At 42.4% G+C, this 14085-nt stretch overlaps 2 protein-coding genes across 2 annotated transcripts in view; one reads left to right on the plus strand and one right to left on the minus strand.

The window, feature by feature from the left end:
• Window positions 1-14085, plus strand: part of LOC139549080 (zinc finger protein 180-like) — a 93732-nt gene that overhangs the window by 42552 nt on the left and 37095 nt on the right. The window lies entirely within an intron of this gene.
• On the minus strand, window positions 3646-13543 carry LOC139552378 (zinc finger protein 271-like). The gene is made up of 3 exons (XM_071364092.1): window positions 13304-13543; window positions 6172-7454; window positions 3646-6089 (listed from the first exon to the last, which is right to left on the minus strand). The coding sequence occupies exons 1-3, from the start codon at window positions 13541-13543 to the stop codon at window positions 5537-5539; spliced, it is 2076 nt and encodes a 691-aa protein (XP_071220193.1). The 3' UTR covers window positions 3646-5536.

The raw sequence follows: 14085 nt of genomic DNA on the forward strand, positions 1-14085 counted from the left end.
ATGTTTCTACTACAGGGAATATTAACCAATGAGGTGGGTCTTTCCACATTCTACCAACCCAACAGATGCTTACATTTACATTACATTTAAGTCATTTAGCAGACGCTCTTATCCAGAGCGACTTACAAATTGGTGCATTCACCTTATGATATCCAGTGGAACAACCACTTTACAATAGTGCATCTAACTCTTTTATGGGGGGGGTTAGAAGGATTACTTTATCCTATCCTAGGTATTCCTTAAAGAGGTGGGGTTTCAGGTGTCTCCGGAAGGTGGTGATTGACTCCGCTGACCTGGCGTCGTGAGGGAGTTTGTTCCACCATTGGGGTGCCAGAGCAGCGAACAGTTTTGACTGGGCTGAGCGGGAACTGTACTTCCTCAGAGGTAGGGAGGCGAGCAGGCCAGAGGTGGATGAACGCAGTGCCCTTGTTTGGGTGTAGGGCCTGATCAGAGCCTGAAGGTACGGAGGTGCCGTTCCCCTCACAGCTCCGTAGGCAAGCACCATGGTCTTGTAACGGATGCGAGCTTCAACTGGAAGCCAGTGGAGAGAGCGGAGGAGCGGGGTGACGTGAGAGAACTTGGGAAAGTTGAACACCAGACGGGCTGCGGCGTTCTGGATGAGTTGTAGGGGTTTAATGGCACAGGCAGGGAGCCCAGCCAACAGCGAGTTGCAGTAATCCAGACGGGAGATGACAAGTGCCTGGATTAGGACCTGCGCCGCTTCCTGCGTGAGGCAGGGTCGTACTCTGCGAATGTTGTAGAGCATGAACCTACAGGAACGGGTCACCGCCTTGATGTTAGTTGAGAACGACAGGGTGTTGTCCAGGATCACGCCAAGGTTCTTAGCACTCTGGGAGGAGGACACAATGGAGTTGTCAACCGTGATGGCGAGATCATGGAACGGGCAGTCCTTCCCCGGGAGGAAGAGCAGCTCCGTCTTGCCGAGGTTCAGCTTGAGGTGGTGATCCGTCATCCACACTGATATGTCTGCCAGACATGCAGAGATGCGATTCACCACCTGGTTATCAGAGGGGGGAAAGGAGAAGATTAATTGTGTGTCGTCTGCATAGCAATGATAGGAGAGACCATGTGAGGATATGACAGAGCCAAGTGACTTGGTGTATAGCGAGAATAGGAGAGGGCCTAGAACAGAGCCCTGGGGGACACCAGTGGTGAGAGCACGTGGTGCGGAGACAGATTCTCGCCACGCCACCTGGTAGGAGCGACCTGTCAGGTAGGACGCAATCCAAGCGTGGGCCGCGCCGGAGATGCCCAGCTCGGAGAGGGTGGAGAGGAGGATCTGATGGTTCACAGTATCAAAGGCAGCCGATAGGTCTAGAAGGATGAGAGCAGAGGAGAGAGAGTTAGCTTTAGCAGTGCGGAGCGCCTCCGTGACACAGAGAAGAGCAGTCTCAGTTGAATGACTAGTCTTGAAACCTGACTGATTTGGATCAAGAAGGTCATTCTGAGAGAGATAGCAGGAGAGCTGGCCAAGGACGGCACGTTCAAGAGTTTTGGAGAGAAAAGAAAGAAGGGATACTGGTCTGTAGTTGTTGACATCGGAGGGATCGAGTGTAGGTTTTTTCAGAAGGGGTGCAACTCTCGCTCTCTTGAAGACGGAAGGGACGTAGCCAGCGGTCAAGGATGAGTTGATGAGCGAGGTGAGGTAAGGGAGAAGGTCTCCGGAAATGGTCTGGAGAAGAGAGGAGGGGATAGGGTCAAGCGGGCAGGTTGTTGGGCGGCCGGCCGTCACAAGACGCGAGATTTCATCTGGAGAGAGAGGGGAGAAAGAGGTCAAAGCACAGGGTAGGGCAGTGTGAGCAGAACCAGCGGTGTCGTTTGACTTAGCAAACGAGGATGCTTCTATTACAGGGAATATTAACCAATGAGGTGGGTCTTTACACATTCTACCAACCCAACAAATGCTTCTATTACAGGGAATATTAACCAATGAGGTGGGTCTTTACACATTCTACCAACCCAACAGATGCTTCTATTACAGGGAATATTAACCAATGAGGTGGGTCTTTCCACATTCTACCAACCCAACAGATGTTTCTACTACAGTGAATATTAACCAATGAGGTGGGTCTTTCCACATTCTACCAACCCAACAGATGTTTCTACTACAGTGGATATTAACCAATGAGGTGGGTCTTTCCACATTCTACCAACCCAACAGATGTTTCTGCTACAGGGAATATTAACCAATGAGGTGGGTCTTTCCACATTCTACCAACCCAACAGATGTTTCTACTACAGGGAATATTAACCAATGAGGTGGGTCTTTACACATTCTACCAACCCAACAGATGTTTCTACTACAGTGAATATTAACCAATGAGGTGGGTCTTTCCACATTCTACCAACCCAACAGATGTTTCTACTATGAAGCAACGCTTTCAGGTTGATTAAAGTTTAATTCCCAAATAGCCGATACAGGTTTGGTCATTATCAGGTATTGGAGCGTTGAAAGATGATGCACAACAACGGTTTCTTCCAGGAAACCACGACTCCAATAACCCCCGCGGTCTAAATAACTGTAAAGTACGTCACCATCGAAACACCTACCGCTACAATCAACCTGTTCACAATACACGGGTATTGGGATCTGACCTCATTGATCTGTCAGTAAGCTATGTTTACATGGGTATTGGGATCTGACCTCATTGATCTGTCAGTATGCTATGTTTACATGGGTATTTGGATCTGACCTCATTGATCTGTCACTAAGATATGTCTACATGGGTATTGGGATCTGACCACATTGATCTGTCAGTAAGCTATGTTTACATGGGTATTGGGATCTGACCTCATTGATCTGTCAGTATGCTATGTTTACATGGGTATTTGGATCTGACCTCATTGATCTGTCACTAAGATATGTCTACATGGGTATTGGGATCTGACCACATTGATCTGTCAGTTAGCTATGTTTACATGGGTATTTGGATCTGACCTCATTGATCTGTCAGTAAGCTATGTCTACATGGGTATTGGGACCTGACCTCATTGATCTGTCAGTAAGCTATGTCTACATGGGTATTGGGATCTGACCTCATTGATCTGTCAGTAAGCTATGTTTACATGGGATCTAACCTCATTGATCTGTCAGTAAGCTATGTTTACAAGGGTATTGGGATCTGACCTCATTGATCTGTCAGTAAGCTATGTTTTACATGGGTATTGGGATCTGACCTCATTGATCTGTCAGTAAGCTATGTCTACATGGGTATTGGGATCTGACCTCATTGATCTGTCAGTAAGCTATGTTTACATGGGTATTGGGATCTGACCTCATTGATCTGTCAGTAAGCTATGTTTACATGGGATCTGACCTCATTGATCTGTCAGTAAGCTATGTCTACATGGGTATTGGGATCTGACCTCATTGATCTGTCAGTAAGCTATGTTTACATGGGTATTGGGATCTGACCTCATTGATCTGTCAGTAAGCTATGGGTATTGGGATCTGACCTCATTGATCTGTCAGTAAGCTATGTTTACATGGGATCTAACCTCATTGATCTGTCAGTAACAACTGAAAGACCAATGAGCATTCTAAGGAAATGCCATTGATTAAAACACTAATTGGATGCAATATCCAACCCAAAATAAAACCACCATTTGATGCAATAAAAGCATTATAACATAATGTTGCAGTTTTGCTCTCAGTGTCCACTGAAAGTTGACTAGTAACAACAACTGGGACCTAAAAGACACCACCCATGAGACCCACTAAATCTGCCCAAGAAGAGGCAAACAAAAGAAAAACCCACACGTAAAGACAGGAAGCAAACCAAAAAGGTGGAGCAACTAAAGGTGTTGACTCTCCACATCTATCAAGACAACTGGAGCACTGGGCCAGACACTCTTAAATAGAACCTGGACCAGCTCAGGTGAAACACCTTCCCACTAACGAGATGGACAAGCCAGCACAGGTGTAACACATACTGACTAACGAGGTGACACCAATCAGTGCGTCCTACATGCTAACGAGCTAGACGTGCTGAAGTCCAACCTCAAAACATAAATGGAAAAACCAAAAACTGTAACACCTTAAGAGAATGCTCACCACCAACAGAAAACAACTTCCATGTCACATTATTATCAACTACAATGCTTCACCTTCACCAATATAAACATGGTGTCTGTCTACTGGCAAACAATTAAAAACAATATTTATTTTTTATTATTCCCACAAAGATTTTTCTTTCTATAGCTTCTAGAACTCTCGTCTCCCTAAAACTTGTCTCCAATACGGAAAAACGTGCAGTCAAAATAAATTGTGATCCATGGCAACGCACTGGCTAAATGCAAAACACAAAACATTTTGACTGCCCATTCTTGAGACAATCAGCAACCAGGTTGTTCTCACCACAGACATGTCTGATTTCAAAAGGAAACTCCTGCAATATCTGTAGTAACTTTCCACCTCACTGCAGAGCTTCTCTCACTTTTCAGGATTCACTAGATAGGCATGTTGTTGGATCTGGGCCCAGTCCCCAATGTCATGCTCTAGTACATTTGGTTTGGCACATCTGAGAATTAACCTTGATATTCTAAAAGCACAATGTCAATATAATTGTCAGTTGGTTGCATAAATAATTATCATTACCAACTGTTACATGAAATGTAAATATGAAATATTTGGTTGCATAGTTGCTAGGTAGGATAGCCCAATGTCAAAACACAGTTTTAACATGTTCAAATCAATAACCAATATGCAGAAACAGTTTGGGATAAATTGAAAACCTAACATGTGGTATATACACAAACATCTGCCACAATAATAATATTTTTTAAAACAAGCTCCTTATAAACTGCACAAGCACCAGAAACGCTGTTGTTTTGACAAGTAGCAATAAATCACTGATATCGATTAGGGGGGACATCAGGTTGTAGGTGCTGTTGAAACTAACACAACTAAAAAAACACATGGAAATGGGAGATATATTTCACCTCACTGGTTAGAGGACAACCTGCAGAAAACAGTCAGCTACATTTTGGAGTGATGCATTTAAATGTAGGGGTCGCTAAACAAAGGAACGCAACACTTATTTGTCATCACTCATCGATATCATGTTGAAATCAATTGTGTGACAGGAGGGAGATGAGGTTGCATGTCCTGTTAAAACTAACAGCTCAAAAACCACACGGAATCTGGGAATAATGTGAACATCCCTTGTTAGAGGACAATTTGTAGAAAACAGATCGCTACATTTTGAGGTGTTGCATTTTGATTCAAGTGGGTCACCAACGTGGTAAGTGTAACACAGCTCTTTTTGTGTTAGTCACTTCTTGTTAAATCACATAAATAGTACTCTTCCAATTCAGAGCCTGGATTTCCCCCCTGAGGCTAATATCCATATCATGTTGGAATCAATAGAACAGGGGACAAACGTTTAGGGTTCTACATTGTGACATCATTTAAATACTCCTACTACAATGTTAAAACATTCTACATTGTGACATCATTAAAATACTCCTACTACAATGTTAAAACATTCTACATTGTGACATTAATTCATTGATATCATGAAACAACTCCATGTATTTTCTGATGTTTGATCAGATATCTTTTATCAGTGTACCTCTTCCCACATTGATCACAGCTATGAGGTTTCTCTCCCGTGTGTGTTCTCTGGTGTACAGTCAGAGAGCTAGATGTAGTAAAACTCTTCCCACATTGACCACAGGTATAAGGTTTATCTCCTGTGTGTGTTCTCTGGTGTACAGTCAGAATGCTAGATGTAGTAAAACTCTTCCCACATTGACCACAGGTATAAGATTTATCTCCTGTGTGTATTCTCTGGTGTGATGTCAGCTGGCCAGATCGACCAAAACTCTTTCCACATTGATCACAGCTATAAGGTTTCTCTCCTGTGTGTATTCTCTGGTGTAGAGTCAGAGTGCTAGATGCAGCAAAACTCTTCCCACATTGATCACAGCTATAAGGTTTCTCTCCTGTGTGTGATCTCTGGTGTAGAGTCAGTTGGGCAGATGTAGTAAAACTCTTCCCGCATTGATCACAGCTATAAGGTTTCTCTCCTGTGTGTGTTCTCTGGTGTAGAGTCAGTTGGGCAGATGTAGTAAAACTCTTCCCACATTGACCACAGCTATAAGATTTCTCTCCTGTGTGTATTCTCTGGTGTAGTCAGAGTGCTAGATTGACCAAAACTCTTCCCACATTGACCACAGCTATAAGGTTTCTCTCCTGTGTGTATTCTCTGGTGTACAATAAGATGGCTAGATGTATCAAAACTCTTCCCACATTGAGTACAGCTATAAGATTTCTCTCCTGTGTGTGTTCTCTGGTGTGACATCAAGCTGCTTAGGTGAATAAAACTCTTCCCACATTCATTACAGCTATATAGTTTCTCTCCTGTGTGTGTTCTCTGGTGTGATATCAGGTTGCTTAGCTGAGTAAAACTCTTACCACATTGAGTACAGCTATAAGGTTTCTCTCCTGTGTGTATTCTCTGGTGTAGAGTCAGAGTGCTCGATTGACCAAAACTCTTCCCACATTGACCACAGCTATATGGTTTCTCTCCTGTGTGTGTTCTCTGGTGTGATATCAGGTTGCTTAGCTGAGTAAAACTCTTACCACATTGAGTACAGCTAAACGGTTTCTCCCCTGTGTGTGTTCTCTGGTGTATCTTCAGATGGCCAGATGTAACAAAACTCTTCCCACATTGATCACAGCTATGAGGTTTCTCTCCTGTGTGTATTCTCTGGTGTAGAGTCAGAGTGCTAGATACAGCAAAACTCTTCCCACATTGACCACAGCTATAAGATTTCTCTCCTGTGTGTATTCTCTGGTGTAGAGTCAGAGTGCTAGATTGACCAAAACTCTTCCCACATTGACCACAGCTATAAGATTTCTCTCCTGTGTGTATTCTCTGGTGTACAATAAGATGGCTAGATGTATAAAAACTCTTCCCACATTCATTACAGCTATATGGTTTCTCTCCTGTGTGTGTTCTCTGGTGTGATATCAGGCTCCTTAGCTGAGTAAAACTCTTACCACATTGAGTACAGCTATAAGATTTCTCTCCTGTGTGTGTTCTCTGGTGTAGAGTCAGAGTGCTAGATTGACCAAAACTCTTCCCACATTGACCACAGCTATATGGTTTCTCTCCTGTGTGGATTTTCTGATGAATTTTAATGCCTGCTGAGGAGGTGAATCTCTTCCCACAGTCAGAGCAGCAGTGAGGTTTCTTCCCTGTGGATCTCTGCTGGTGTTTCTTGAGGTGTTCTGATGTGGAGAAACTCTTCTCTGCCTTGTCAGCATCATGAGGTTGTTGAGGCTCCCCAGAGGACCCACGGTAGTCCCGTCTCTCTCCTGTGTGAACAACAAAGTCAGACAGATGGTTAAAGGCCCACAACAGGGGAAATCCCCTGTAAAAGGTGATGCCAACAGCGTAGCCATGATGTTGTACAACAATTGACGTCTGTAATGAATGTAATGATTATTTGACATTTGTCTTAAAATGAGCAAGAACAGTCATATGTTGTCTTGTTTTCACATTAGTAGTAACATCTAAGCGTGTAGACTTGAAATAAGTTATTCATGTTGTTGAAACTCTAAGCACTGTGCCAGACGACTTTGGTCTCCAATATAGGCCCCTTTCTGTGTTTGCTAAAATTGTATGTAGTATATCTGCCTGGAGCGAAAATGGTGAGCAAAGATTTTAGTTTTTCACAAAGTATTCTGAATGTGAATGGGGGAAAACTCAGGGGAGTAAACTCCATTTCCAGGTTGCTTGAGTGCATTTCACACTACTTTGGATTATAATTGTAAGGCTCGTTTGAATGTCCTGCTTAGAATATGTTTGTGTCATCATCGCAAATCAACCGCTTTGTACTTAAAAAACCCTTCAACCAGTAAAATGCTCTTTGGCTTTTCCATCAGCCTGACAATGAGGGTTTGTACACTGTTTGCCAAATTGGCCCATAACTTCACCTAACAATAACATAGACCTACTGTAGGAGCCATAACTTCACCTAACAACAAATAAAGGAAAATAGCTCTGTGTGTTGTACAACAGCCTATCCATCAAGGAACAGTTCTCTACACATTATGAGCTAAGTATCTCTGTGTGCAAACAGACTAACGAGACCCTCCTGTAAATCAAGCAGACAATAACATTATAAACATCAATTTGTTAGGGATGTTGGATCCAACGTGGAGCACGGCATAACTGTCTTTACCAGAGTAATGAATGAAGAAGCACTTTGGTTGTGGTTGCATGTTGTGATGTTTGTCATGTGACTGTCATTCAGAAAATGATTTCCTGGATCAGCTGATGATAGTTGAACATGTGACTAACTAAAAAGCTACAGTATTAAGAATGATGTGTAATTATTGAAGAACCGCGTTCATGACAGTATCCATTTGGGTGTTGTCAATAAAGTTAAGGTAACTCTCGGTTAGAACCATTGGGTTTAGCCAACTCTGAAATTATTTAGGATTTCTGTGCCCACGAAAACTGTTTCCCCAGCGTAACATAAAGAGACACTAAATGATACATAGTTCGAGTGCATTTCATAATTTAAAAAACTGGCTTTATGTAGTTTTTTTTTTTTAAACTTAGCAATGTCAATAAAAATGTTTCTTTATAATTTAATTTAAATAGAATGTAGATTAACCACAGAGAATGATGTTGAGATACAAAGACAATTATAAATTAAATGAAACTGTTCCAATAAAATGTGAATATGAAAATCACAACTGGCACCAGATCAGTAGAAATGGTCAGATAACTTGGCACCAAATGGAAAAGGTTGCTGACTGCTGGTGTAGCCTATTACCAGAAACTATAGGAGCATAACGACTGCTGCTGTAGCCTATTACCAGAAACTATAGGAGCATAACGACTGCTGGTGTAGTCTATTACCAGAAACTATAGGAGCATAACGACTGCTGGTGTAGCCTATTACCAGAAACTATAGGAGCATAACGACTGCTGGTGTAGCCTATTACCAGAAACTATAGGAGCATAACGACTGCTGGTGTAGTCTATTACCAGAAACTATAGGAGCATAACGACTGCTGGTGTAGCCTATTACCAGAAACTATAGGAGCATAACGACTGCTGGTGTAGCCTATTACCAGAAACTATAGGAGCATAACGACTGCTGGTGTAGCCTATTACCAGAAACTATAGGACCATAACGACTGCTGGTGTAGCCTATTACCAGAAACTATAGGAGCATAACGACTGCTGGTGTAGTATATTACCAGAAACTATAGGAGCACAACGACTGCTGGTGTAGCATATTACCAGAAACTATAGGAGCATAACGACTGCTGGTGTAGCATATTACCAGAAACTATAGGACCATAACGACTGCTGGTGTAGCCTATTACCAGAAACTATAGGAGCATAACGACTGCTGGTGTAGCCTATTACCAGAAACTATAGGAGCATAACGACTGCTGGTGTAGCCTATTACCAGAAACTGTGTAGTCTATTACCAGAAACTATAGGAGCATAACGACTGCTGGTGTAGCCTATTACCAGAAACTATAGGAGCATAACGACTGCTGGTGTAGCATATTACCAGAAACTATAGGAGCATAACGACTGCTGGTGTAGCCTATTACCAGAAACTATAGGAGCATAACGACTGCTGGTGTAGCCTATTACCAGAAACTATAGGAGCATAACGACTGCTGGTGTAGCCTATTACCAGAAACTATAGGAGCATAACGACTGCTGGTGTAGCCTATTACCAGAAACTATAGGACCATAACGACTGCTGGTGTAATCTATTACCAGAAACTATAGGAGCATAACGACTGCTGGTGTAGTCTATTACCGGAAACTATAGGACCATAACGACTGCTGGTGTAGCCTATTACCAGAAACTATAGGACCATAACGACTGCTGGTGTAGCCTATTACCAGAAACTATAGGAGCATAACGACTGCTGGTGTAGCCTATTACCAGAAACTATAGGACCATAACGACTGCTGGTGTAGCCTATTACCAGAAACTATAGGAGCATAACGACTGCTGGTGTAGTATATTACCAGAAACTATAGGAGCATAACGACTGCTGGTGTAGCATATTACCAGAAACTATAGGAGCATAACGACTGCTGGTGTAGCCTATTACCAGAAACTATAGGACCATAACGACTGCTGGTGTAGCCTATTACCAGAAACTATAGGAGCATAACGACTGCTGGTGTAGCCTATTACCAGAAACTATAGGAGCATAACGACTGCTGGTGTAGCCTATTACCAGAAACTGTGTAGTCTATTACCAGAAACTATAGGAGCATAACGACTGCTGGTGTAGCCTATTACCAGAAACTATAGGAGCATAACGACTGCTGGTGTAGCATATTACCAGAAACTATAGGAGCATAACGACTGCTGGTGTAGCCTATTACCAGAAACTATAGGAGCATAACGACTGCTGGTGTAGCCTATTACCAGAAACTATAGGAGCATAACGACTGCTGGTGTAGCCTATTACCAGAAACTATTGGAGCATAACGACTGCTGGTGTAGTCTATTACCAGAAACTATAGGAGCATAACGACTGCTGGTGTAGCCTATTACCAGAAACTATAGGAGCATAACGACTGCTGGTGTAGCCTATTACCAGAAACTATAGGAGCATAACGACTGCTGGTGTAGTCTATTACCAGAAACTATAGGAGCATAACGACTGCTGGTGTAGCCTATTACCAGAAACTATAGGAGCATAACGACTGCTGGTGTAGTCTATTACCAGAAACTATAGGAGCATAACGACTGCTGGTGTAGTCTATTACCAGAAACTATAGGAGCATAACGACTGCTGGTGTAGCCTATTACCAGAAACTATAGGAGGATAACGACTGCTGGTGTAGTCTATTACCAGAAACTATAGGAGCATAACGACTGGTGGTGTAGCCTATTATCAGAAACTATAGGAGTATAACGACTGCTGGTGTAGCCTATTACCAGAAACTATAGGACCATAACGACTGCTGGTGTAGTATATTACCAGAAACTATAGGAGCATAACGACTGCTGGTGTAGCCTATTACCCAGAAACTATAGGAGCATAACGACTGCTGGTGTAGCCTATTACCCAGAAACTATAGGAGCATAACGACTGCTGGTGTAGCCTATTACCCAGAAACTATAGGAGCATAACGACTGCTGGTGTAGCCTATTACCAGAAACTATAGGAGCATAACGACTGCTGGTGTAGTCTATTACCAGAAACTATAGGAGCATAACGACTGCTGGTGTAGCCTATTACCCAGAAACTATAGGAGCATAACGACTGCTGGTGTAGTCTATTACCAGAAACTATAGGAGCATAACGACTGCTGGTGTAGTCTATTACCAGAAACTATAGGAGCATAACGACTGCTGGTGTAGCCTATTACCAGAAACTATAGGAGGATAACGACTGCTGGTGTAGTCTATTACCAGAAACTATAGGAGCATAAGGACTGGTGGTGTAGCCTATTATCAGAAACTATAGGAGCATAACGACTGCTGGTGTAGCCTATTACCAGAAACTATAGGACCATAACGACTGCTGGTGTAGTATATTACCAGAAACTATAGGAGCATAACGACTGCTGGTGTAGCCTATTACCCAGAAACTATAGGAGCATAACGACTGCTGGTGTAGCCTATTACCCAGAAACTATAGGAGCATAACGACTGCTGGTGTAGCCTATTACCCAGAAACTATAGGAGCATTAACCTGTATCACTAGACACCTCATAGTGAGCTACAGGTAGGAATCAGCAATGAATCCCAGTAATGAGACACCTCTGGGGAGGGGTGTCAGCAACATTAAAAATATATATATATAGTGTTTTAACCGTTTTTTACAAATCCGTCAAAACACCAACTTAGACTTTACAGTGAAATGCTTTACTTACAAGCCCTTAACCAACAGTGCAGTTCAAGAAGAAGAAAACGTTTACCAAGTAGACTAAAATAAAAAGTAATAATAAAAAGTAACACAATGAGAATAACAATAACGAGGATATATACAGGGGTTCACAGGTACCGAGTCAGTGTGGAGGATATATACAGGGGGCACCGGTACTGAGTCAGTGTGGAGGCTATATACAGGGGGCACCGGTACTGAGTCAGTGTGGAGGCTATATACAGGGGGCACCGGTACCGAGTCAGTGTGGAGGCTATATACAGGGGGCACCGGTGTCGAGTCAGTGTGGAGGCTATATATAGGGGGCACCGGTACCGAGTCAGTGTGGAGGCTATATACAGGGGGCAGTTATACAGGATACTACAGTTATACAGGATACTACAGTTATAACTATACATAGTTATACAGGATACTACAGTTATACAGGATACTACATTTATACAGGATACTACAGTTATACAGGTTTTGTCAATTTATTAAATTGTCTTTCATTTGAAACACTCCTGTCAATGTTGAGTAAGGACGCACACCTGATTGCGCATATAGAAGTAGGATTAGTCTACCTGCCTATAAATATGCCCATTTGGGGATGTCTGATAGTATTTCTGATTGTCTTAACGCACCACCACTAATGAGTTGTGGAGCTTCTCAAAGTAATTTTTTCTTCACCTCAAACAGCAAGTAAACAAAGTCTTAATGAAATCAATTGCGAATGACAATAGTTCCTCAAAGTATTTTCGTAAAATATTTCCAGCTCTTGCCCTTTCACCATTCGGCACTTGATTGGTTACACTTCTCCTTCCCCCATCCCTCAGCTGTTTACCAAACCAAGTCTCTGGGCAGCCATTTTGTTGCTGTTTATAAAACCCACACAACCCAGCAATCTGCAGTTCAAACAATAACAAATCTGTCATTCCACCACTGATGTGGTAATAAGATGATTATGGGGTTGGAGAAATGTAACTAGAGACAGACAGACCTATGGATGCGAGGACTGACCATCCATGATATCAACATTATAATTTTAACCATGTTTTAACCATGTTGAGGCGATACAGTGTTGCTTTACATTGGTTCTAAAAATTGTAGTAAAAAAAGCTTATTTGGGGTTCTGTTGGGGTAAACAGTTGAACTAAGCTCATGAGGCATGTGTTATATTCTTCAAGAATCAATGGCTATGAATAAATAATTTAAAAGTCACAATATGGATGTAGCAATTGCAGATTTCCCCTTTAACACCAAACATCAGTTCAACAACCCAGAGTTTGTGCCTCTGTATTTAAGACAGTACTTACTAGTGTTAATCAGGGAACGGTTTCCCAAAACCATCTTATGGCTAAATTCATCGTTAGAACCATTGGATGCCTTAAGATGCGTTTGGGAAACCGGGCCCAGATATCCAGTTTCCTTCTCTTCTTCCTCCTCCGTTTTCGATGTAACGGTCATCTCTCCCTCTTCTTTCACTCCATAAACTGCATCCTCCTCTCCTTTTACTGTAACATCCTCCTCCTCTTTCACTCTGAACGCGTCTTCCTCCTCTTTCACAGTAACGGCCTCACTCTCTACTTCTCGTTTTACTGTGATATCCTCCTCTCCTTTAGCAGGAGAGTAGCTTAGTGACCGCATGGTCGGGGATGCTAGCTAGCTAGGCTAATGCTAACTTAATAACAAGCCCGCTTGCTGACTAATAACAACACCGTAAATATGAAATTAAATCGGATAACTAACTAGGCGACAGAAGTGGGTTTAAAACACAGTGGCTATACGAAAGCGTCTAAAGAGCTTTATTGGTTCGTCTATTTTGGCTAGCAAGCTACGGAGGTGGCTGACCAACTGTTGCTGCTGTTGAAAGAAGCGTTCCGTCCACTAGATTATACGTCACAGTAGCAGCATTGCCTTAAAATCGCAGACCGCCATCTGCTGAATGGAGTGGGTAACGCAGTTGAGTAAAATTAATATTTTATCTTCAGACAACAAGTTAAAGTGTAGGGAGCATTAGATTTTACTCACCAGTGTAACAATACAGTGTGGTTAAAGACTTAGTAAGCTAGTTGTAGTCACGATATGGTTACCTATAAGTACAAACAGTTATGTTTTTGCGTTATTACATATTTTTTTAAACTTATTTCGGGAAATCTTCTAAACTACCCACAATGCACTATTTCCCA

This window comes from Salvelinus alpinus, chromosome 2 (genome assembly GCF_045679555.1).
Source record: "Salvelinus alpinus chromosome 2, SLU_Salpinus.1, whole genome shotgun sequence".
NCBI classification, from domain to species: Eukaryota; Metazoa; Chordata; class Actinopteri; order Salmoniformes; family Salmonidae; genus Salvelinus; species Salvelinus alpinus.